The sequence below is a fragment of the Carassius auratus genome, chromosome 14 (genome assembly GCF_003368295.1).
Source record: "Carassius auratus strain Wakin chromosome 14, ASM336829v1, whole genome shotgun sequence".
In the NCBI taxonomy this organism is placed as follows: Eukaryota; Metazoa; Chordata; class Actinopteri; order Cypriniformes; family Cyprinidae; genus Carassius; species Carassius auratus.
Genome location: NC_039256.1, coordinates 29,417,067 through 29,442,676, shown reverse-complemented (window position 1 = coordinate 29,442,676; position 25,610 = coordinate 29,417,067). Strand labels below are relative to the sequence as shown.

General features: G+C 36.1%; 3 protein-coding genes across 3 annotated transcripts; all 3 read left to right on the top strand.

The window, feature by feature from the left end:
• The first annotated feature begins 1,600 nt into the window (after positions 1 to 1,600).
• On the top strand, positions 1,601 to 4,158 carry gm2a (ganglioside GM2 activator). Its single transcript, XM_026281135.1, has 4 exons — positions 1,601 to 1,947; positions 2,362 to 2,514; positions 3,299 to 3,481; positions 3,610 to 4,158. Exons 1-4 carry the CDS (start codon positions 1,843 to 1,845, stop codon positions 3,787 to 3,789), a joined length of 621 nt encoding a protein of 206 aa, XP_026136920.1. The 5' UTR covers positions 1,601 to 1,842; the 3' UTR covers positions 3,790 to 4,158.
• A 603-nt stretch (positions 4,159 to 4,761) lies between these two features.
• LOC113114533 (ganglioside GM2 activator) lies at positions 4,762 to 7,156 on the top strand. Its single transcript, XM_026281444.1, has 4 exons — positions 4,762 to 5,079; positions 5,167 to 5,319; positions 5,538 to 5,723; positions 5,813 to 7,156. The coding sequence occupies exons 1-4, from the start codon at positions 4,987 to 4,989 to the stop codon at positions 5,984 to 5,986; spliced, it is 606 nt and encodes a 201-aa protein (XP_026137229.1). The 5' UTR covers positions 4,762 to 4,986; the 3' UTR covers positions 5,987 to 7,156.
• A 4,222-nt stretch (positions 7,157 to 11,378) lies between these two features.
• LOC113114260 (coiled-coil domain-containing protein 69-like) lies at positions 11,379 to 23,329 on the top strand. Its single transcript, XM_026281134.1, has 9 exons — positions 11,379 to 11,654; positions 15,556 to 15,619; positions 15,944 to 16,101; positions 18,243 to 18,330; positions 18,503 to 18,576; positions 18,716 to 18,817; positions 18,901 to 19,020; positions 19,380 to 19,477; positions 21,832 to 23,329. Exons 1-9 carry the CDS (start codon positions 11,607 to 11,609, stop codon positions 21,989 to 21,991), a joined length of 912 nt encoding a protein of 303 aa, XP_026136919.1. The 5' UTR covers positions 11,379 to 11,606; the 3' UTR covers positions 21,992 to 23,329.
• The last annotated feature ends 2,281 nt before the right edge of the window (positions 23,330 to 25,610 follow it).

Sequence of the window (25,610 nt, the reverse complement as noted above, 5' to 3'; positions counted from 1 at the left end):
AATCTGCACGGGAATTTCTCCCATAAAACTATTCAGATTTAAAATGTGTGTGCATTACTAGCTTTATTTCAGATTGAATGTATGTGTGCATTGAATTAATGTGCTTGTGGTTTAGAAAATGTATGGATTTACGTATACTTACAGACCAAGAGCGAAACAGCATGACTCTCTAAGCACAAATACAAGATCTCCATCTTGTGGCCACAGTGATGACAACGAAAGAATGCAACTGGTTTCAGCTGTTTCAATGGTTATTTAAATGACATCAACATAAGACAAAAGACAATGAGGTACTGTGTGGCCTGAGAGAGACCACACTTAAAATCAATCACTCCTTTCAAAACCAATCACCAAACCCTTTTAAGCATGTGTATTCTAATTAAATTAAATTAAATTAAATTAAATTAAATTAAATTAAATTAAATTAAATTAAATTAAATTAAATTAAATTAAATTCACACAATGAGCACCATCAGACAAATAAATATAGAATTCTGAAAATATTATTTTAAAATAAATATTTCAACAGTAAAAAGGCTGGGGGAAAAAATCACAGGAAAAGTCCATCAAATAAAGCATACTGTATATGAAGGAATTTTAAATATTTATTTTTCCACAGGTGTTTTTCTTTCTAATATTTTTTATATTTTTAATTATGCACTGTGTAGGTTGTGCGTTGAATGTAAATGTCCAGCAGAAATCTATTAGTACAGTACTTTTTTCTCTCTCGCTATGGATTCTAGATTTTTTACCGTTGTTGTTTTGTTTTTTCTTATTGTTATAATTCAGAGTGAACATATATTTCAGTAGCTAAAATATGCAATCATAAAGTGAATGTATAATTTTGCATGTTAAAACGTTACCAGATGGCCTGAGACACTCACACAAGAAGTGAAGGGTGTGTGTTACACCGTATTTAGAACAAGGCTTTCTAGAAGCTGAGAGTAACTTTGACACTATGACCACAGTCATATCACGTCATGTTATTTCTACTAACACTTCTGTGATCAGTGGAAAGTTTTCAGTATGTCTACAAAGATACATCTGTTCAAAGCACACCATTCCATGCCACCGATCCAATGCATGGATATTTTTTGTGTGATAAGTGGGTAGGGAAATATTCAAAACTGCAGTTCAATGCATGAGTTAACGCCATCAGATGCACACATATACAGAACATTTTGCTTTTCTAGTGCTGCTATATAAGCAACTAACAGGACCTGTGAAAAGTATGTTTTTAAAAATCAAAAACAGTTTCTCTGCAATTATTTTGATCGAGCTTACATATCATGGGTGTGACACAGAACATATAAAAATGTGGCTAAATAACACCAAATAAAACTATGATCAATTAAACTAATTTAGTTATGAACTCACCAGAGCCAGTGAAGCATTGTTGAACTCACAGCAGGTGACATGGAAAGCATTAAGATTTGCTTACCTAATTTAATAAATAATTTCACAGTTGTCATTTTTATAAGATGTATACTTGTGTAAAAATGTCATTTTCTGTTTGTAACTGGCTTGCTGTTATATTCCTCCTGGCCTTAGAGAGCGCTGTAGCTCTGTGTATCGCAGTGTTGGCGAAAACAATGCGGAAAGAATCATGTCAAAGTATTTAAAGACAACACCAGCCTCACATGACGGTTCTGACAGTTCCTGATGGGAAGAGTCTCGCACGGTCTTCATCGTCCTGTTGTGGAGTCAGGTGCTGAATCACATCGTGTCGTGCACTGCTTCTGTTGTTTTTGGGCATGCTCGCTTGCGCTTTTGTGAGGCTCTCCATTTATTAAGCAAAATCTCAAGATACACTTCGTGGGTTTTTTATATTAACCGTGCAAAATGAAAAGCTGCGTTTCCGTGTTCATTGCTCTCTTCGCTGTAAACTGTTTTTCGCTGGAAGCCTCGAGTCAGTTTCTCGGAAAGGGAATATCCAAATTCACGACGGTAAGGGGGTGAAATAATGACTTTTTTATTTTATTTTTTTATATATAGTTAATTTAATTGTCATTTGTGTCTTAAGTTGCTGGGGTGTATTTGTAGCAATAGCCAAAAATACATTGTATGGGTCAAAATGATCTGTTTTTCTTTAGTAAAGATCATGTTCCATGAATATATTGTGTACATTTCCTACCGTAAATATATCAAAAATTAATTTTTGTTTAGTAATATTAATTGCTAAGAACTTCATTTGAATGGCATTAAAGGTGATTTTCTCAATTTAAAATTATTTTATTTTTTGCACCATCATATCTCTTTTTTCAGCTTACAGATGATGTATAAATGTCAGTTTTGAAGAATTGACTCTTGTGACTGGTTTTGTGGTCCAGGATCACATTGTTGATGATTCTCATTGAATAGGTTTGGGGCTTTTCTTGGCAAAACTGCGGTGCTCAAGATGATCCTGCAAAGATGAAGAGTCTCAGTATTTCTCCAGATCCCATCTCCATCCCGGGACAGCTGACCGCAGCGGCGTCGGGCTCCACGTCTGTAGCGCTGACATCTCCTCTCTCTGTAAGATACAGACATTTATCAGCTTTCTGGAAATCCAGAGACGGTTTTGATTTTTGTCTGAGACACAACATTTCATGTTTTTTGCAGGGGGCATTTATTTATTTATATATATCTCGAAGGTAAAAATATCCAGGTAGATGTTAAGCTTTTCACAGATGACCGTGAGGACTTCCTCTTGTAGGTTTTTAGGAAGTACCAATTCTGTATTTGTGTGTAGAAAGAGGAACTCTTTGGTACTGTGCTAGTCACTTATTTACTTATTTAATTTGACTTTGATTTCTATAGGTAGGGCAATGAATCTGGAAGTAATTAAATATATTTAAAATGTTTATAATTTGTAATAATACTCCTAATATAGTCAAGAGAATGATACACTTGCCTATTTAAAGCAAGCATTTGTAATTCATCTATGTGCTGGTATGCTTATGAAAAAGGTTATGTAAGTTTATATAAGTGTGTATGTATATTATATTATATTTTAAGGATAAAAATCATTTATAGTTGCATCTTGGCTTCATTTCACTATAATTTCCTGAAAATTTTCTGAAATTGTCAAATTGTAATGCTACTGAAATGCAAATACTACATTGACATTCAACAAAAAAAGGCCAGACAGGCTTAGGAATAGAGTTCAGTGTTCTCGTGACCTAGTTTATGGCAGTGAAATAAATGCTTTTCACAAGAGGCTGTAAACCTCCATGATTATCACTTCTTATAATTGTGCCTCCATAAGGCATTGTTTTAAAAACTCAATTCCATGTCCGCCCCATATTATTTGTTTCAGGTGAACGTGACGTTGGAAAGAGAAATCGCAGGTTTGTGGGTGAAAATCCCGTGTCTGGATGAAATAGGAAGTTGTCATTATCCTAACGCCTGTGACCTGCTCGATCAACTCATCCCGCCGGGACAGGACTGTCCCGAGCCCCTGCACACATACGGCCTGCCCTGCCACTGCCCCTTCAAAGCTGTGAGTGTGCCCCGCTTTAGGAGACTTTACTCAACATGCACGTGTTTACGGGTTCATAAAGACTTCTTTTTGTGACCGATAGGTCTTGTATTTTGAGAGGCATGACATTTATCATATCTTTTTTCCAGGGTGATTATGCTTTGCCATCATCAGACATCGTCATCCCACATGTGGAACTGCCTGGATGGCTGACCAATGGAAACTACAGAGTACAGGGCATTTTAGGAAGCTCTGGGAAAGAACTGGGATGCCTCAAACTCAGCTTCTCCCTGCATTCCTCCAGGAAGCAAAAGAAAAGTAGCATTTGATCATTCTATCGGACTTTTACTTCAGATTCTCTTTTAGCTTTTTAGAATGATGAATTTTCAGTCCTAATGAACGCATTTCTTTTTACTAATGATAAATCGCTTTGAATATTTTTTGTTTTTGGTGGAAGTAAATATGGTTTACGTTTACTTTATGAACCACTGGAATGCACATTTTGATTTTTCTTAATTATTTTTTTTTTTATTAACATGTTAACAATGCTTTGTCTAGTTTTAACTGCTGCTTTTGTGATTTATTCTTGTTCTCTGAGGTTAAACAAGTTCAGTGTCAATGTGGAACCAAGTTTCTCAGTTCTTTTTAAAGGGGATGTTTCAGTTTGGTTTTTTTTCATAATAAATATTCAAACATTAGAGTGTTTAGCAGTTATTTTAATGCAAAATGATGTGATAGATATTAGAGCTGTTATGTAATTTATTGCACATCATATTTTGGCTAAGAAATCACCCCTTTGCTAAGTGAGAAAAAGCATCCAATAGACATTACAAATAGCTTGAGAAAGAAAACTTGATCTGAGTCGACATAATTTGAATTTTGAGAAGATAATACAAGAAATGTGTCAGTATTTATTTTTGAAATGAAACGCCGCTGTGTTGCTTGGAGATGCGTAACAGTTCTGCTGTAAGAATTTAGTAAATCTTTCTTCATCAAAATTCAAAAACCGACAATATTGATATACTTTTTATCGCTTCCAGTATTTTACATTTACCAAGATTTTATTATAACCTAGTAAAATTGATTCACATTATTTTTCTATAACGTTAATTAAATTATATATATATATAATTCCATTTATTCAGATGCTATATGTCACTAAATAATCCTAACTTTTATAGTAATAATCTTGTATCAATGCTGTTATCCTCTAACATGTGACAGAGTACGGTAGTGTTTAAAGGAGCTTAAATTATAATTATATATTTTTTTAAGCTGTCGTTACCTTCATCCATTATTTTAAACGGGTTCTTATGGTTCTGTGCGCATCAGCCTGTAGATGGCGCTGTAGAACGCTGTATAATTGTTTCCATAAATGACACGGGGAAGAAACATATTTCATTACCATAAGGAAGTAAAATGACAAAGAGTTCCTTAAGTGTCTTTGATGGGGCATAGATCGCTCTGGTGTTTCAGAGCATTCATATCTTTAACTTTAAGTAAAATACGATTCTCAGCCGTGCGAAATGAAAAGATGCATTTCCGTGTTTATTGCTTGCATTATTTTAATGGATGTCTCGAGCAAATGGCATAGCAGGAGAAGCTTTGCCTTTACAAAGGTGAGAACGTGAGCTATATGGAAATGATATTGTTTTAATACTTTCTTTGTATCGCCACATGTTAAAGTAGGTTCTATTACTGATTAGTTTAGAGGCTTTTCCTGGGACACCTGTGGAAAGCCAGAAGACCCAACTTATGTGAAGACTCTTCATGTGTATCCAAACCCAATTCCTTCACCGGGATATGTGATGGCATCTGCATCTGCCTCCACATCGCTGCACCTGCGCTCTCCCTTCAGTGTGAGCTCCCTGACCTTCTTTTTTATTGGAACTCGAAACTGAGCTGTACCCATCCTATCACCTACAAACTCATGGTGACATGAATGTATTTATGCCTGAGACTTGCTGTGAGCATTGTGCAGACGGTAAACCTGTCTGTCCACATTTAAACGGCTCAACACTGTGCCTTCATAAAATCATCTGGATTACAAAACATGATGTTATTTTATTTGTTTCAGGTGAACTTGACACTGGAAAGAGAAGTTGCTGGTGTATGGATAAAAGTGCCTTGTGTTGATGACTTGGGAAGTTGTTATTATCCTGATGCCTGTGTGCGGCTGGCCCAGCTCTTTATGTGGATCCCGCAGCTCTGTCCTGAACCTAAACCTTCATCTAGTGTCCCCTGTGGATGTCCATTCAGAGCTGTGAGTGTGTCCTCATTCACTGAACATCCACAGCAAACCTTTGTGTATTTTATTAAATCAGGTTAACATTTATTTGTTTTTTTCCCCAGGGGGACTACTATTGGCCATCATCTGGAATTTACATCCCAAATTTTTCACTGCCTAACAGGCTGACCAATTTCAGATTACAGGTCGTTTTAGGAAACTCTGGAGAAGAGCTGGGATGCATTAAAGTCAGCTTCTCAATAGCATCAGTACTGTACAACCGACACAATGAAATGTAGCAATCTGCTCTTTTCCTGGTTTTTGGGAAAGTGTCAAAAAAAGAGCCAAATGTCCAGGACTAAATTGAGATGTTACGGGTTCAGGATCAAACACTTGTAACCTCTACCGTTCCCATCATGATTAATGCACTAATGTGATGCAGTGGCAAAAGAAGCCAATTCAGTTACTGATTAAAAAAAACACAAAACTTAACATTCAAATCAGTAACAGTTTTATTTTAGTTATGTATTATATTGTTCCCATTGAATCTTTAATGCTACACTATTATTTTTTTAAATCTTATTTTCCTTTGTGCCATAGCTTTTAAATCTCATTTGCACAGATGTGTCAGTGATGTCAGCCATGCAAAATGGCCAAATAACCAAAAGTTTAAATGTATGCAAATACTAATGAGATTTGAGAGCGGCAGTGGAGGGAAGTTGCTTGCACTGCTTATATGTTACTTTATTATCTGTTTTTAGCTTAATTTCTCCTGGTCCCTGTATGATTATGTTTTATGGAGCAAAGTGCACAAAATATTTTGCTTTCCACAAAAGAACGTCAGTTAAGGCTGGAATAGACTACATAAAATGTACAGTTTTGGACAGATTTTAAACCCCTATCATTCATACACTTGATGACTTTGTGTGGAAACAGAGAAAAACTGTGGAGATGCTGTGTGTTTAGTTGTGAAAGCAATAATACTTTGTTTGATCTTCCAAAAGAGCACACAACTGGAAATCAGTGGTTAAGTTGTATTTACAACACTGTTCCAGAACAGTTCAACCCAAATATTCAGATGTGTGTAGTGCATTTTACAGAGGACTGTTTCCTGAACATTTGAGTGTAGCTTACAACGCCTTCTGTGCACAAAGGTTGTTTCTAAAGTGGAGCAATTCCAACTTTGCCATGACAGTCTGGCGCTTCTGACTCACATCCTGTCAGTACGTTTTTATATTTAAAGAATTTGCCACCAATGATTTAAACGCAAGTTTTGAGCAGTTTAGAGTAGTGCTTGTTGTTTGGCATTGCTCTGATCACAAAGGCAGACGTGGTTTCATGTTTACGTGGCGTGATACACAATGCAACGTGTAAAAAGACAGTATAAGTCATTATAATCAGTAATTATGTCCCCACTGGATGCAACAAATGCAGGGCCGGCCAGCGGTATAGGCAAATGCTAAGGGCGCCACTCATCCATAGGGGCGCCAGAATGAGTGAACGAGTGAATTTTTTTTTTTACATAGTTTTTTTTTTAATAATAGGCTACTATTTAAAAACCATTAATTCTAAATACTACCAAATAAAGCAAAAAAAAAAAAAAGGTCCGGCTCTTCAATCTTCCCCCGCCCATCGAGTGCTTGAAGTGCGTCAGAAACAGAGCGCGCGCACGATCAGTTGTTGGTAATTTGTTGTGTAGCGTGCCCGACGCCGCATCCAATGTAGACAGCACTGCTTTTGTTAACACGCAGCTCGTAGAAATGGGTCTGGCAGCTCGCGCCAGTTCTAGACACGGTGAAAGTTTCCTGATTGTGACGGAAGGCCGAATTTACATGACACATTATAAATGAGCATAGTCTGCGATAGATACAGTGCCAAAAAGAAGAGAAGAGGATAAAGACAGAGGTAAAGAGATGTAGTGAAAGAACAATTTATTGCATAGGAGTAAGATACTATAATTTCGTGGCAGTTATTTTTACCTTAAACTTAATGTTAGCAGTCGTTCTGAGTTCTGAGTCCCCAGACTGTGATTTTGTACAATCATGTCAGTTTTAAGACGCATTTTTTATTATCACCTTTTTATTAATGTTTTACTCTACAGTTGTGCAGTTTTGGGGGGATACAGTACAGGTCAAAAGTTTGGAAACATTACTATTTTTAATGTTTTTGAAAGAAGTTTCTTCTGCTCATCAAGCCTGCATTTATTTGATCAAAAATACAGAAAAAAATTTAATATTGTGATATATTATTACAATTTAAAATAATTTTTTTTCAATTTATTATACTTTAAATTATCATTTATTTCTGTGATGCAAAGCTTAATTTTCAGCATCATTACTCCATTCTTCAGTGTCGCATGTGACATCCAGTCTATATATATATATATATATATATATATATATATATATATATATATATATATATATATATATATATATATATATATATATATATATATGCGCTAAATCATGAACACAATGACAGGGTGAAATGGGCTGTGATGCATGGGGCGCCAGGTAAAATCTTGCCTAGGGCAGCAAATTGGTCAGGGCCGGCCCTGAACAAATGCCTTGTTTGTAACGGGTTTTTTTGTTTTGTCTCATTGCGCCGGCCAGGACATGACATCACAGTATGGTAAGGGGGCGTGACATTTCCGTCACATGCTAGAGGAATTCGGCCAATCAGAGCACACCTTGCTTTTCAGAACAATGAACTTTGTAAAAATGTACGCGTCTTAGAAAGGCAGGGCATAGAGAGCAACAATAATAATATACCGTATCTGGAAAATATAGTGGTTTTTTTTTTTTTTTTTTTTTTTTTTTTTTAACCTTAAACGGCATAAACACATTGCATAACACCAAATACACAAAGTTTTTTTTTTTTTTTTTTTGCAACGTCATGAGTCCCCTTTAATGATTGCTGAACCCAGATGTAACATCACTTGTAAAACTTTCCTGAAATGTGAAATGTGCTGTTTACTAAAATGCACATACACACTTAACTCTGAAGTTTAGAACTCACAGCAGTAAGAGAACAGTATAGTGTATTATTATGCATAACAATTATTTGTTTACAGTTTTAATTAAACCTAAGACAGAATTCTCAGTAGGACTTCTATGTTTTATTTTGCCCTTTGAAAACGTGGAGGTTTTTGCGAGTCCTTGAGGCTTACACTATGCCTGGGGTCGGAGGGGGAGCAGTGGAAAGAATGTTATCTCCTGGCTGACTGAGAGCTTGTGTCTGGTTTTTTTAAGAGCTTTGTGGCACAAAGCACGTTCATAAAGCTTTATGGAACATGCTACTCCTGGCTGGCAGACTACAGGCATTTACAATGCAGAAAATCTCCCTCAAAAACATTAGAAATTGAGAAATATACTATGTGAACTCAAACAATGAACTTAAAGCAACTCCATGTGTGTTTGTACATTTAAATAACAATTCAAAATCCATTCTGATGGTGCAATGACTTCTAATAACGCGAAAGGCCACATTCCCCCTTTATGTTCTGGGAGTATATAAATGGCAGATATCTTTGCACCAGCATTAAATGCATGTGCAAGACTATATGGGATCACTTTTTTTTTCAGGTATTTGTGACTTTTTATTTCATAATTCTGACTTTTTTTCTTGCAATTCTGAGAAATAAAGTCAGAATTGTGAGAAATAAACTCAACATTTTAAGAAACAAAGTCCTTAAAGGTATAGTTCACCTCCCAAAAAATAAAAAATCCTGTAACCATTAACTCACTGTTTCAAACCTATAAACCAAAGCACAAAAGAAGATATTTTGAAGAATGTTGGTAACCAAACAGTTGATGGCAGCCATTGATTTCCATAGTATGGATAAATAATACAATGGAAGTCAATGACTACTGTCAACATTTATCAAAAATATCTTCTTTTGTGTTTTAACAGAAGAAAGAATCTCATTTAGGTTTAGAACATCACTTTTCAGTTCCCATAGTCCCAAAATACAAACCGAAAATCATGATTGTCCAAAAATAATACCAAAACAATTCAGAATACATGCAGGGAAATGATTCCTGACCAGTGTTAAGGAAAACAGACTTGATTTATTGTTCTCCCTTCAAATCCTGACCTCATATGTGTGATAAGCCTGTTAACTTTGGCAGATCCTATGTTTAATCCAAACATACTCTTTTATGTGATTGCTTTGTTTTTGTTCCTGTAGATAAGTGGAGACCTGATCTTTATTATTGTCACCACTGAGCTGCCGAGTCCCTGCAGCTGCCTGTCAATGGAAAGTTTGTCATGACGCACACTTCTCAGCAACAACTGCTCTATCGTTTTTATGACAGATCTGAGACCCTACTATAAATAGACACTGTTTCGGCAAGTCTCAAATTACCCAGAAGATCTGAAGTCGATGTATCATATTAACGCTTAATATATACCAAACAAGAGAGCCAAGAGGCCAAAGATAGATATATCTCTGACACACTACTGTATGCACCATATAAAGCAGTGAATATGATGAGCTCAGATCTGCCCGTTTATATTTTCTCCACTGAATATATGAACAATATGTTGTTACAATAGACAGTGACAACATGCTAGAAAGGTTTAAATATCCATGCTTCTCTTTTTCTCAGTTTACACTTAGTGTTTAACTCATTTGTCATTAAAATGACACTGGTGATGAAATCATACCTAGCAGCCGGTATGAATCTTGTAATGTTTAGATTCAGCATGTGCATCCACATACCTCACCGCTGGCTATGGATCACTGCTGTTTTGACAGTTTCTCTAAACAGAATTCCTCTACAGCAGCGGGATGACAATATGGCAGCTTAAAATACAAATTAAGATTCACTCCGTTGACCTGTGAGCCTCACATTTTTACTCATTCAAATCTGCTGGATGATAATTTGCTAAATTTGCTCAATGCTTTTTTTTTTTTTTTTTTTGTTGAACAAAAAGTAACAATATGTCTGCAGGGCCTATGGTCTATAATTAACCCTCAAACAGTTACTTTCAGTAAAACTTTCAGTTTTAACCATGTTTTTTTTTTTTTTACAACACTTACTGTAACAGTAACGTGTTTGAGCTACCATGTGGCCTGTAACTATGGCTTCATATGACATAAACATAAATTAAACCTTCTCACTAAAAAGTGGTTTAGCATCAAATACCCAGATCCATAAAAGCATATGAAGAGTTTGGGACCAAAACGCGATAAACAAAAAAAGTTCCCGCCAAAATCAGTATTTTATCCTGTCGGTATTTAAAAGTCCATTTAGAATTTTACGCAAAATGCGATATCCGCCGTGTTACTCTGTCAACGTTCTCTATATGGTTAATATTTCTATAATAAAATATGTTAAAAAAATTAACAAACAATTATTTAATTTAATAAATGCTTAATTTAGCTTTATTATAATTAGTGACAATACATACATATTTTATTAAACACTTGCTCGGGAAATACAAATGTGAAAGAAAAGATAAAGAGCCATGAGTTCAAGGATGGTCAAACAATACGGCAATTAAAATGTAAAAGAGAGACAGAGAGAAAAAAAAATAGGCCTACATTAAATAGAAAGAAATGAGTGGGGAAACAATGAACATCATATTTAGGGACATACTATTGTATTGGCCAAATACACTTATTTATTTATGTTTTCATTCGAGGAAGCTGCAGTATGCATCCGTTTGCGCAGCTGCTGCGCACAGATCGACAAATTTCCCGCTTGTCTCGGTTTAAATTGTTGATTTAAATGCAGCCTGCGTTCTCGGAACGCCGCCTTGACTCTGTAGTTCCCGCCCATCTGCTCAGTCTCAGCCTCTGCGACAATGAGGCTCAAAGAGAGCTCCGCTCATATTTGAACTCCTGCAAACAGCCAGAAACTTACCAGCGACACAACAACGGGCTGAAATACAGAGGCAGATCAGAGGAGCATGGGTTGTCACAACAGCAAAGTTTGTGGCCAGGTCTCCCGGAAGAAGGTAAGTCGTTTTAAAACCTTCCCAGGATCTTCAAAAATAATGCAAACTTACAATGTTATACTGTGGAGACGAGAAATGTAGCAAATACAGCACGTGTAAATGTGTCTGTATTATGGGAGCCACTGTTTGGTTAACGTTACTTCCTCTCTAATGCGTTAGTCGATGCTAAAGCTCTCATCATGATAGTTTGTCGACTTGTGGAAGTTTTAATTAGAAACCGATGAGATCTAACTTAAAATGTGCTGCTGACATCCGTTATGACAAATTAAAGGCGTGTTATCCAGCATTTAAGTTTGATCACTTTGTGCTCCTTTTAAATTGTTCCGCATTTCGGTCAATGACAAATCAGGATATACGAGGTTGTAAAAAAGGTCAAATGTAATTTATATGTAGTTTTTTTTTTGTTTTTAGTCTTCTTGGTATACCTGTTAGTTTCGTACTAACACTATATGTAAATGTTATCATTTTGTGGTTTTAATTCATGTATTTTGGTACACAGCTTTGTAAATATAAAATATTTTTAGTCATAGTTTTTTTCTTCTTCTTAGGGTTACTCCAGTTAACGAAAATGATACGTCAAAAAATAAAATAATAATAACAATTAATAAATAAAATAAATATTGACCTGATTAATTATGTCTGTTTTATTTAGATTGCCAAATTACTTATGGATTTTTTTAGGATATTTAGAGAAATTAAATTTTAAGAATTTCAGTATTTTAATTGGACCTTTTTTATTTAGTAGCCTATCGTGTGTGTTTTTTATTCAAGTTATTTGTGCATGCATTAAAGCATTATAATTGTAATTTTCAAGCTAACTGGGCAGTCGTACCACATATTGAAAATGTTCATCATAGAAGAGGCATATTTAGCCATTTATTTTTAATAAATTGAATTTTAATGTGTTTTCATGCATGCATTAAAAGTAAAACCACTAGAACATCAATCGCACTTTAGATTTGACATTTTTAATGTAAATGCATGAGAAAAATCAATGCATTTTTGGGGCCTTTAAACATACAGGGACATCTAGCTTTGATAATAACAGGGTCAAGCTTTCATTAGCCCAGATTGCTGAAGGATTTATATTCACTGGGCTTGGATGTGACAGACACAGGGTCCCGAGTTTCTCACTGCAAGTTTTAATGTGATCTATAAACAGCCTGAGTTCATTTGGTCCTGTTAATCACATAGCCATGTGTCAGTATACTTGACATGGACAACTGGAGAAGTGTGAAAATTCCCTGAAGACTGAACAGAGAAAGCCTTACGCTCACTATTACAGCCTCTATTGGAGTTGCATCAAAAGCACATAACCACATGACTGCAAAAGTGCAATAAAGCTATGGGTTCATTAAAGTTCCAGAACATTTGGTTCCCTGCCACAGAGAGCCGGCAAATGCATAATAGTGTTATTGTGGATTAAACCGAATTATGAGATGAAAGCAGTTCCTGTTCTGGGTTTTTATTGCTGATTAATTTATGAAAAATAAGCCTAGGCTAAAAAAGTTGAAGACCTTTAAAATGCTATTCATAGTTTTCGGCACAAGCTACATTCATAGTTTGTTTTAAGCTATTAGTTTAGATCATCTCTCAAAAAAGAAGAAAACAAAGTAATGCAAACAATCTGCAAGTTTTGGGAACTTGCAATCCATATAAAGCACTTGCCGCAGCATTTTAATGACTAAAAATGGTGGATAATTCTGTAAAATATATATATATATATATATATATATATATACACACACACACCTAAAAAAAATATTTTATATAATATTTTATATTTTTTAAGTTATATTAAAAGATTAAATTCAACATAGACTTTACTGATGATGCAATCTAAATAAGCAAGCATCTGGGCCCAGAATATGAATGCATTTAGCTATATAAAGCATTTTCTTTATAATGCTTTTTTAATGGAAAATGCCTTGTGTGCAAATTCAGCAAGTTGAATTTGTATTGTGGCTGCATCTTTTCATCTATACATAGTTTTCATGATTAATAAGGTGTATACGGAGTTTGCTCTTTTAATATCACTGTCTTTGTACATTTAGTTCCTAATAGAAACCTGGTAAAAATGAATTGCATTCAGCAGAGGAAAGCTGAATGCCCTCCAGGCAGGCGTTTGTTTCTATACAAGTGTACACGGGCAGGATGACATCATTTGCTTGTGGTTCCTTTCAAACTGTGGATGGCGTGAAGCATAAGTGTCATGTTTTGGTTGGCATGTGTCCCAGCCCGACACTAAACCACACATGTCTTGTCATTTCTCATTTCTCATCTCAAGTGACAGTGAGAATCTCAGTAGTTATTAACCAGGATGATTTGACAAGGTTTGACTCTTTTTGTTCTTGAAAACGCGTGTTGGCCTCATAGTAGAGGTGAAGAGAAAGGAGAGAAGGGGCCATCAAGTCCCAGAAATCATAGTTGAAAGTCATACTAAATGTGAAACTGTGAAATTGAACTCACTGATAGTCTTTGCCTCAGCTCTCAGATCTTATCTGTGAGTTTAAATGCATCTCTTACCTGAACTAGGCCTAAACAGGAGATTTTGCTCTCAAAGGAGAGACATGTTGCACTTGTGAGTGTTTTGAGGTTGTGTGTGGGCTATATCTCTGCAGACATTTGGCACGTAAGCTTCAGAATGTTAAATCATCTGTGAATGTTGTTGAACTTGAGCTCTATCTTCAGACGTTCACACTAGAATCCACAATCTTTACTCACTATGGATGTATGACAGCATTCTTCCTGAATTTCAAGGATTGTGTGGAGAGCATGATACTAAACTGAATAAAGCGTATTCATGTTTTGAACAGGAAGAAGACCATCCATTGAAGAAGCTTGAATGTTTGATTTCATTTTGCTTAACACCGTTAACTGGAGTCTATGTGCACTACTGTTAGAGTCAGTCAGGGGGGTTGAAAGAAATTAATATATATTTAACAAGGATACATTAAATTGATCAAAACTGACAGTAAAGACATTAATAAATATACAAAATATTTATATTTCAAGTAAACGCTGTTCTTTATATTTAACAAAAAAGGTTGATCACGCTTTCCACCAAAATATTAAACGACACAACTGTTTATAATAAGAAAGGTGTGTGTATATATATATTAAAATTGTAATACTTTACAGTAATTCATTTTTACTGTATTTTTGATCAGATAAATGCAGCCTTGGTGAACATGAGAATTTTCAAAAAAATAAATTTTTACTAATTTGGTAAATAGGCCTTCACACTTTGTTTGTCTCTGTTTTTGTTCTTAATTCATATCATTGGTATGTATTAAGCAGTGACTGTCTGCAACAGGGGGAAAAAAATCTTATTTTGACTGTACTAAAGCGTAAAAATACCTCTGTATACCAAAGTTGTTTTTCTGAAAAGCAATGTAACAGTTATTTCAGTTATTCTACTTTGAAATGTGTGTTCTGTGTCAGAATATCTGTTTTTGTTTTGTTCTGTTTGACTCCGCCCACTGCCCCTTTATCCAATAGTAGTTTGACACTCTGGGTTGCCAGTTATTGGAGAAAACGGCGTATTGCAGCCATTGAACCCAACAAACAAACTCCGAAGGCAAACTCGTCGCTCATTCCCATTTCAAACATTCTGTCAGTGTTACATAATGCATCTTTTAAATTTAGATTTCACTTGTTCCACCCATTGAGAAATACACCTCAAGTTTTCAAAGTATACTGCACCACTGGAAGTGGTTTTTCAATGATGTCATGGTTATGCAATCTTGAGCACATATCTCTCCGGTAATGTCTGAACACTTTGGAGTGCAACAAATATCAATTTATATGACACTTCTGTGAAATGTTTAAGTCATGCATGTAGATTGAGTTTGTCAGCTAGTTGCTGAATCACTGATCCCGTGTCTGCAATGTCTTTCAGAAAAAAAATGAAGCACAAGGAGCTGAGAAGCACATAAAGGACATCAAACTTCAAGATGGAAGTGGTAAGTGGTTTCCCCTCGATCAGGTCATGGGAACAAGTGCAGATGTTCTTTAGATAAACAAAAACAGAAAATGCATTGTGACTGAAAAGCTTGTTTTGCACTTCTAGATCGTGGTACGTGTGCTACAGTTATTATCTGTTACTGTGTCTTTTCAGTGTGTTGTTGTTGGCAGAGCGCAGGGTTTTGTAACACGGATGTTGGGTTGCAGAGACCTGTTAATACTCTTGTGTTGCTGGCCGTGGGCGATCCTGGCTTAAGCTCATGGAGATATTGTTTCAGATGTACCATTGAGCAAACATGTAGTGTTCAATTGCTCTCCCCCAGGTACACACTCATCTGTGGAGAATCTGTTGGAGACTTATGAGTGTCAGCTAAAGCTACTAAATGCAGTTTTGACGGCTTCAGGAGACCAGGAGAGAGACCAGCTCCTCAAGGACCATCCTGGAGACATCTGCACTTTAGTCCACAGTATTATAGAGAAGGTAGAGTTGGTATTCAAAGCCCTTTCTTTATGTAGTGTAAATAGAATACATTGCAAGTACATGTAGCTTCATGTAGGCATTCAGACACGAATAGTATTCTGATCCCAGATTATGTCAGCGGGTTATACTTTTTAAAGCTGTCACAAGCAATAAAAACAAGACATGCTTTTATTACAGCATAATTGGGAATTAGGCCGATTCTGTGCGCTGTTGTTCAGGGTTTGGGAACGTGTGCTTTGGTGCATCTGTCCTTGTGCTAACCTCTGACCAACAAAGCTAAACCTGTTTGCTGGGAGGGATGTTTATTCACTGCCCTGTAAAGATGACTGGTTTTTGTGTTTAACACAGTAGAGCACTGCTTGCTTTAACAAGACAGAACAAAGATGTTTTTTTAAGAACATTGCAGACTCATTTATTATGTAAAGTTTATTAGCAGTTTAAAGACACAATTAATGTATACATAAATATAATTGGGAACATTTCATAAAACATAAAATTTTGTATAAAAAGCTATGTATAAATAATATAACCTACCCCAACAAGAAACTGTAAACTTCTATCAAATATCAAACTTAAAGATCTTAAGTAAAAATTATTTTTAGAAAAACATAGAAAATATTTTTGCATATCATCCTTTATAGACGTTTCTTATTTCAAAGTGCCCCATTATGTTTTTAATTATTTTTTTTTTATTTTTTTGGAAATGACCTAACAAAGTTGTAACACAGCTCTGAGTGAATGCAAACATCCCGCAAAGTTTTAAGTTAAAAAGTGCACAGTGTATAAAGTTATTGGGTTTCATTCATGAAACACGAGCAGAACGAATTTTTGTGTAAATCGCGTGTAAAGTGGTTTTGGCGTAAATTTTCGGATTCATTAAAACGTTCGTATTTTCCAAATGTTAGTTGGTACGAAAGAAATCTACACCTGCTCCCAGCCACGCGTAAATAGTGCGTTTAATGTCTGAACGTTTTGCTCATTAATACGGCTGCATTTTAATTCACCTTAATCGGCTACATATTTACACAGCATTTTGAAAAAAATATTATATATATTAATTACATACTGCTTTTCTTTTAACTTTTATTATGAGAGCCAGTAATAGGATCTGTAATATGCTGCCAAACTTCCTTTTTTAGGACCTGATACGCCACTAGTACGCTTGAAAATAAAATGTGCCATTTTGAATGAACTTCTGATAATAAAACTTCAATTTCTGCAGATGAGAAATGTTTCTTTTTCAGTCGCTTTTGAGAAGAAATGTGGAAATCCTTCGTTTGGTGTCATAATATGATGCTCATATATAGTTGTCAGTCGGATTTAATAGGCGGGATTTGTGGTAATTGAGCGTGAGCGTGCATGCGCGTCCCATTTACGACTGATTGGAATTCATTAACACACACACATTTCACTATCACATGTGACGTTTATGAAGTTTTTGTGAATCAGGAGAAGAGTTTTCGGGAAGTTCTCTTTACGCGCAAATCACTCAGATATTTACTTGTATATTTACGAATGTTTCATGAATGAGACCCAAAGTCTCTCAAAAGAAAGAGTCAACTCTGAATCATTGAAACGAGTCTTTTTTTTGAATCCCAAGCTGTTTCATATTGACGTCAACATGAAACATTAGCATAATGCCCGTCCACTTGTTGCGAGCACAGACCTCGGCGAACTTTACATCAGTCGATTTTCAGGTTGGTCTGAATGAAAATGCAAATTGATTCTTTGCCACTAGGTGCCGCTTTTGAAGCAGTTAAATAGCGCTGTCCCTTGTAACGCTGAATACAAAGTAGCACTGCGCTCAAAAACTGTTTTATCAGGCATCACAGGCATGATGAAAAGAAAATGAGACCAATCACTGCTGATTAGCGTCACGCAAAGTAGGGATTTTTGTTAAAATGAATTATTGATCGAATAATCTGGGAGTCCTTGAGCAAGTAAGGAAAAAATAAATGCATATAAGATAATAAAGGTGTTTTTTGACCTTGCATGCATGTCAACCTGTTGTTGAGGACTCCCAAAACTCTCATTACCCATAAAAGAGGCGCTTTAATTTGTACTATGTTGCCATGAGAATAGCCTTTGCTGCTGATAAGGCGTTAAATGGTAAATAAATGTATAATTTCCTGTGTTAACAGGTAAAGACTGAGATAACCACTGATCTAAATGATCTTCATGAAAAACAGACGAGGAGCACCTTAGAGCGGCATCAGAGCGCAACAGAAGGTCAGAGCACTGAAATACTATCAGCTGACAAACAAATCTAATGTAACTTTGGCAAACACAGTTTCTAAGAGCAATAAATGTGTCTCTGTGTGTGTATATATATACACATACTATATGAGAGAGAGATAATCTTTTGGTAAATGGTAATATTCAATAACTGTTTGCTTTGCAGAGCTACAGCGATTACACAGTGAAGAGAAGAATGTTTTAAATGAGTCTCATGCAGCAGCTGAGAATGCACTGAAGGTAAAACGCATCTCTTTGTAACCTCACTGAATTACCTTATTACATTTGATTGAGAGCTGATCTAATATACTTCCCACGTCAAGCTAGACATACCAGACTTGATTTTAAAGTGATTGGTCTGAACTTCCTATGAACTCAGGATCAGATTGAAGGGCTGACGTCAGAGCTGAAGCTGTTCAACGAGTTAAAGCGCAGAGCGCAGGAGTCCACGCTCAAGAGAGACCTTCAGAGAAACATTGAGGTTTGTTAGGAGAGTGGAGATCTGTTGGCAAAGCGTGCTTCAGATAGCTGCAGTTTTCAGCTGTATCGCTCTTTTCATCCCAGACTCATGGCAGCCCTGGTGCATTCTGGGAGCAGGAGCAGGAAAGTCTGTTATTTGTCATCGAAATGAAGCGTGAGCGTTTACAGGACCAGGGGAACAAGCTGCTGCAGATGGAAACACTGGTATGAAGTTGTATTGATAGTTATTGTAGGCCAGTAACTCATGATCTTCAGATTAGAGGTCAATCAATATGTATATTCAGTGCCAGATTCTTACGTTAAAAAAAAAAAAAGGTTTACATCCACTTTGTGTAAACAAGTCATCTGCTTTATACTCCGTCATGGAGAAATAATGCACAGAAATAAGTCCAGGTGCATTATTTGTGTATTCATGTGTTTATTTGAATGTGGCAAATTGACCTATTTGTTTGCATAAAGAAATGCAGAAGTCACCAACTCAACTCAAACCAAAACCAAAGTTTTTTTTTTACAATATGTCAGCTATTTTGATAACTTCCTGCTTCTTGTGTTGTGATTGTCAGGTGGAGAGGAATCTGTCGCTGGAGGATCAGCTTCTGCAGGCGCTCCAGCAGAGCGAGGACTACAGAGTGAGGATGGACAACTACCAAAGCCTCATACAGTACGTGTTTACATCAATCTGCAAACTAACTATTTTAAAATAGTCAGTCGCATTTCCATCGCTGGAACTTTGGGCTGGTACTCGGTGTGTTTCCACCACAGGAACCAGGAACTAAATACAGTTCCTGGTAAAAAACAATTGCCCATCAGAAAGTCCCTGCTGGAGAGGTGGTACTTTTTCAAAGTTCCGGAACTTTCAGGGGCGGGACTTGGGCACTAAACATCCTGATTGGTTGAGTTCACGCAGCATTGTGATTTCAACCACCATTTATTCTCATCATTTTAAAATATTACTCCTATCGTGTCATGAAATTTAGTTTTAAAAGTATTTCAGGCAAGAATGTAGTTGTTAAAAACTCAAATCTGCGGTTTATTTATAAAGACGGCGCCTATTTAAAAATGTGTTTCAGCGATTTCAGAGACGGTCAGCTCCACGTGAGCAACGAGAGCTCAGTGATCATGTATCCACCGAGAACAGCCTCTACTCGGCTTGTCCTTCTGATATCTGCCGCTGGCTCTGATGTCTCTCTAGTGGCTAAACATAATAAAAAAAAGTTTTTTGGTAAATCTAACAGGAAATCTTTGGTCTTTATTCAATTAATCTATTAATATGTTAAAATGAAAATAAAAAGAGGCAATACTGTTTGATAAAATATTTAGTTTCATTGTAATGTAGGCAATGTAGAGCTACACATTTCTCTGAACTACATTTCTGTGGCTATAAATACGTTTAAATGAAAATGAAAGAAGGCAGTGGTGTTTGATATCATACTTGGTCTTATTGTAAATATACAGTGAGGAAAATTGAAGTAGCCAAGACGAACTGACTGATGTTATCAAGTACGCCGCTGTTTGCAGAATTACCGGACTTGCGTCGTCCCATCTGTCGGAGATCACACTACTGAGTCAAACTCACAAAGTCCAAAACTACCGAGGATGCAAGTCTGAAATTTGTGTGCCTTGTATTGAGAAACGGGTGCTGACCTACATCACCAATCTATTTGCCTAATCTTCACTGTACTCTTGACTTACTCAGCTTTGTTGTCCTTAAAAGGCAACTCTTTGTGTAGACAGCAGTACACATGCACTTACAGTAGCAACACAACACATACATTTATATGGTGGACCGCGGTGGGAACGCAGAAAGCAACGGGTCTGGGGGGAATAACCAGTTCCTGTGAGAAGAAGATAAAAAACAAAAGACGTTCCTGGTATAAATGTTCCGCCAATTTTGGTGGAAATGCGGCACAATTGTGCACTTCTTTCTGGGTGAAAATGTTTGATAAGAGTAAAGAAGCTTAATATGCATTTGAAGGGGTTGATCCTCTCAAAATGTATAAACCCTGACTGTGCTTTTATAGTGTTTGGGGCAGGAATATTTGTCTGTCCTGCCAATGGCTGGAATTATTTCAATTCTGTTTAGGAATGTAAGTAGCACATGCAGCATCTCTTAAATTTTACAAAGATTTTATGAAGATCCAATATGGTAATGGGATAGATTAATTTTTTTTATTTATTTAATTTAGTTTAACCCTGCAAACCTGATATATGAAATAATAGTATGAAATTAAGGGAACAGTTTATTGACCCTTTAGATAAAACTTTTTTTTTTCGTATTTGATACATCAGGCTTGTATGGTTCATATAGTATGATATACTAGAATAAGGAGCTCACACTAAAGCAAGTATATGTGATTCTGTGCTGGTGTTGTTGTGTAGCTAAAAAGCATGTAATGTAAATCAGTGAGATCTTTATAACCGTATAGTACTTCAGTAGGACTCCTTGCATAAAATGCATATAAATAATAGTTTAGATTTCCAGTAATATGTTTTATGATTAAAGCTTTGTTGTTTTTATCGTGGAGAGGGCAAAACATAATACCATGCAAATAAATAAATAAAATAAATGTTCCTCAAAAGCCTGATGCATCATATTTGATACATTTGAACATAATTTTTGTAAAAAAAAAAAAAAAAAAAAAAAATACAAGAATAACAAAAATAATAAAGAATCTTGTTCATCTTGAAAAATGACTAACATTTGACTGAAATCTGTGCCTCAAATATGATACAGTAGGCTTTCACTTGCTAGTCTCTATCTTGCTATTGTCCAAATATAATAAAAAGCTTTAAGTTTTCCTGGAGTTATTTTATTCCTGCACCGTCAGAGTGAAGGTCTGTCATCTCAAATGCTTGTATGTGGCGCCACCTGGCGTTGTAGATGCAGGATTGCCCAGTTATGAGTTTGAAATTTTAATAGACTGAATGCATGAGTCTACATAAAATAAAAACTCTTTTTTTTTTTCTTGTTATTATTTTAAAATTTTTCCATAAACTCTTGTCATCCTCTTTCAGACAACTGTCTAAGGAGCAGAACGAGCTGCAGGAGGCGCTAGAGAAGCAGGCTCTGCAGAACCAGAAGCTCAGCCAGGAGAAAGAAGAGCTGCTCTTTAAACTCATACACCGCAGAGACTCATGCTCCTCCTTCCACCTTCCTTCTGTCATCCCCAGCTGACCGCAGCATCACTGTATCCTCACCCCACCTGGCCTCGGTGCCTTCATAGTGATTTTTTTTAATGCCAGGTTATAATGGAGAGTGCTGTGAGCATGCAGTGCTGATATGGACTTACTCACTGCATTTATCATCTTAACTGGCAAAACAAATATTTTTGTACATTTTTGTTTGAAGAGACGTTTCTTATCAGTTTTTGGTTGCTTTTGAAAATAGTTGTGGATCTATGCAGTTAACTCATGTTAAGTCTTTTTGTTGTTGAACAAGGTGTAGTAGCAGTTCTTCCCATTTTTGATATCGGTTTTATTATTATTTTTATTTCTTTCCAGGAAACAGCAGGTATTGTTAGCAAATATTTTTGCCTTAAGGCATTATTGGAGCCAGAGCACTTGGACGTGTACATGAATATCTGGGATCAGATGCACTTGCACTTTTATCAGTGTTTTATTTGTTGGAGAGATACTGGGCTTTTGGTGATTACCAGTATGCTTTCATTCTACACTTTGCACACAGTATTTCTTTTTTTTGTTTTTAATCCTTCTGCTTTTCAGTGGTAGGTAAAGTACCGGGGTCCTATTGGATAAAATCTAGTCATTTCAGCTCAGGCAAATGTGTATTTGAAGAAGAGTCTAGTCTAGCCATCTTCTGTTTTGTCACCCGGGCAAACCCAAGCTTTGAAAGAATAATCGTAAAATTCGGAACACTCCCAGTATGCTCTTTAAAGTTATTAAATAATTCAAAAGAAAAGTTCGCACCAAAGTGAAGAGAAAAGTGGAGAAATTATCATTGCATCACTTGCTCACCAAAGGATCCTCTGCAGTGAATGGGTGCCGTCAGATTAAGAGTCCAAACAGATAATAAAAACATCGCAATAATCCACACCCCTCAAGTCCATCAGTTAACGTCTTGTGAAATGAAAATCTGTGCTTAAAATAAAAAAAATCAATCGTTAAGGCATGTTAGCTTTTAATTTGCAAGAAACATTATTATGCATTCAACTTTTATTTTGGCTGAAAGCAACAGTTTATTATTGTGATGTTTTTATCAGCTGTTTGGCCTCTCATTCTGACGGCACCCATTCACTGCAGAGCATTCATTGGTCACCAAGTGGCCGGAGTACATTTGGGTTTCATTTTCTAATAACTGCATTGATTTGTTTTTGAGTGGTAAACAGGTTGCCCTTGTATCCCAATTATTTTTTTTAATCTCCCCCTTTTTGTAAGATATTGTGAATTATTGTAAATGTTCTGCCATGTATATGTTTACTTCTGCATCAGTGCCTTTGGTTTAAGTTGTTTCCTGGAAAAATCAAGCAATAAAAGCTGCATCAGAGGGACTGTATGTGAAGTTCTGCACAGTTATTCCAGAACAAAATCGTTCAACCAAAGAACTGCTTTGGGAAAATCCCACACAAATTTCTCCAGAAGTGACAACTTAAATATTCAGCAAGGGTGGTCATGGCAGATCACCTGTTTTTCCACAGTCTTGGTTTTCCTAAATGAATACCAGGTTTAGTCAAATTAGGCTTTCAAGATTAATGAAATGAATGGAATTCAGACGTCACAAGGCTTGCCAATGTCTTAGATGTTAATACACAGGTTTGGGCTCTAGGGGGCGCAAGGACTCCAGATTAAAACAGGCGTGGGAATTTTTGTTATTCTTGTTTTGACAAGTTTTGAAGTTGTCTGGGTGTTTCACCTCGGCCTGTCAATATGTTTTGAATTACAGCTTCATGAAAGTCATTCTTCAGGCACTTTGTTAGTATGTCAGTGTGCCTGATGTTAGAATAGTCTGGTCCAGACTGAAGCCATTAATATATTAATTTAGCTATTGTTTATTAATAGTTCCCTTTCCTTTTTGGCCCACAAATTGACTTTTGCCTCTCATGTATAAGGTCACTCACCCAACAACTTTCACTGTTGCATGTAATGAGACACTGATTGTTGGGTGTCTCTCGTGACAAATAAGAGCCTGAAGTCCAGCTGATTGACAGACTGAGACGTTTGCCCCGTGGTACCCCCTCAGTAGACTACACAGCACTTAACATGGAGAAGAGCCCGGCTCTTTTTGCTGGTTGAGCGGATGTAGGGTTCACTGCTTCCCTGACTGTCTGACATGTTTGGACAATACCTGCCTAGCCACTAAGATCAGCACAGGTCAGCCCCCTGTAGTGATGTCAGGAGGTTCCCAGAGCATTTACCAGCCACCTGGAGAACCTCAAGTGTTTTCTTTGCAGCCCAAGTGAACACAGTCAACATCCGACTTGAAGTCATGGTGTCAATAAACAACTTTTTCATGCAATCACTATAAAGTAACTCTAGTAAGCATTTTTATATATTTGCAGCAAAATGTGCCTTTTTGCTTAAAATAGTGCTCAACTGGTGAATATGTGTTTAGTCAGTAGCTACATCAAGTAGACTAGTGACTGACCACTTCATTAAATACAAAAGATGGAATATTTGTCAGAAATAATGCATATCAAACGAGTTTGCTAGGAATAATTGTATGCTCCGCTGACGTCAATTTTGTTTTGGTCGACGCATAACAATTATGAAACGTCATCATGTTTAAGTCTTTAAGGCATTTTATTACAATCATTATTATTATTTATTTTGAGGGAACCGCAGTAAAGCAGGTTTTCTTGGCAAAAAACTCAAACAAAAAAGGTTAGATTTTTTGCCTTAAGACATTTTTAAAGCTGGATCACTTGAACGTGTAGCATAAATATTAAGGATCTTTTGAAATGCACGTGCACCTTTATCAGTATTTTTCACAGAGCATTTGGTGATTATATTATTGTAATATAAATATTATAAAAGCGCTACATAAAGCCTACAATTGATCTACATTGTCTAATTTAATCAGCTGTTTGTGTAATAATAACAATCCGAGACTCGGTATTCAGTAACACTTTGTAATTATATATTTATTTATTTATTTTTAATGCTTGCTTACTCCCAACAGATCAAGGTTGGATACTTTATTTTTTTCTCTAATGCAATTACTATATTTCCTAAATTGCAACAATTCTTGTTAACTTTAAATTTAACCAACAATCTCATAGATTTTTAAATTAGGCCTATTTGTTCTATTTTAAGAATGTGGGAATGTTTAAATGATTACCATTTTTAGGATTGAAAAAAATAGGTAGGCCTAAATATTTTTTTATAATAGGCTCTATATATATATACACACACAAATTATATTTTATATCAACTAAAACTTGTGTAAAAAAGAAAATATGTTAATTCTGCTTCCTCTGATTTGGCGGGAAGGCGCGCGGTTTTGTAGTGGAGCCGTACACCTGAGTTCACGCGCTGTCCCTCAATGACATCATCATCAGCCACATGCATGTAATACAAAACCTGTCTTTCATTCCATTATCTGCTAATTGCCAGCAGAAGCGTCCCCATATGCATTAACAGTGCGGAAAATAACGTGTTGCTATTAACTTACATCTGCTCTCGCGCGAAACTGGAAAATATTTATTACAATTTCAGTTTATTACAGTAAAGATAACCTTTAAATTGTCAGGGGTTGGAGGCAGACACAAATCTTCTCAAATAAGATGATTGCTATTTGGGGCTGCTGAGTTGTTCCTTATCACTTTGACTTGAAAAAA

Coding starts and splice junctions, on each gene's coding strand:
- gm2a (XM_026281135.1), top strand. CDS start 1,843: ATGAAAAGCTGCGTTTCCGTGTTCATTGCTCTCTTCGCTGTAAACTGT. Junction 1,948..2,361: donor GAATATCCAAATTCACGACG/GTAAGGGGGTGA, acceptor CTCATTGAATAG/GTTTGGGGCTTTTCTTGGCA. Junction 2,515..3,298: donor CGCTGACATCTCCTCTCTCT/GTAAGATACAGA, acceptor TATTTGTTTCAG/GTGAACGTGACGTTGGAAAG.
- LOC113114533 (XM_026281444.1), top strand. CDS start 4,987: ATGAAAAGATGCATTTCCGTGTTTATTGCTTGCATTATTTTAATGGAT. Junction 5,080..5,166: donor GAAGCTTTGCCTTTACAAAG/GTGAGAACGTGA, acceptor ATTACTGATTAG/TTTAGAGGCTTTTCCTGGGA. Junction 5,320..5,537: donor ACCTGCGCTCTCCCTTCAGT/GTGAGCTCCCTG, acceptor TATTTGTTTCAG/GTGAACTTGACACTGGAAAG.
- LOC113114260 (XM_026281134.1), top strand. CDS start 11,607: ATGGGTTGTCACAACAGCAAAGTTTGTGGCCAGGTCTCCCGGAAGAAG. Junction 16,102..18,242: donor TCCACAGTATTATAGAGAAG/GTAGAGTTGGTA, acceptor CTGTGTTAACAG/GTAAAGACTGAGATAACCAC. Junction 19,021..19,379: donor TGCTGCAGATGGAAACACTG/GTATGAAGTTGT, acceptor TGTGATTGTCAG/GTGGAGAGGAATCTGTCGCT.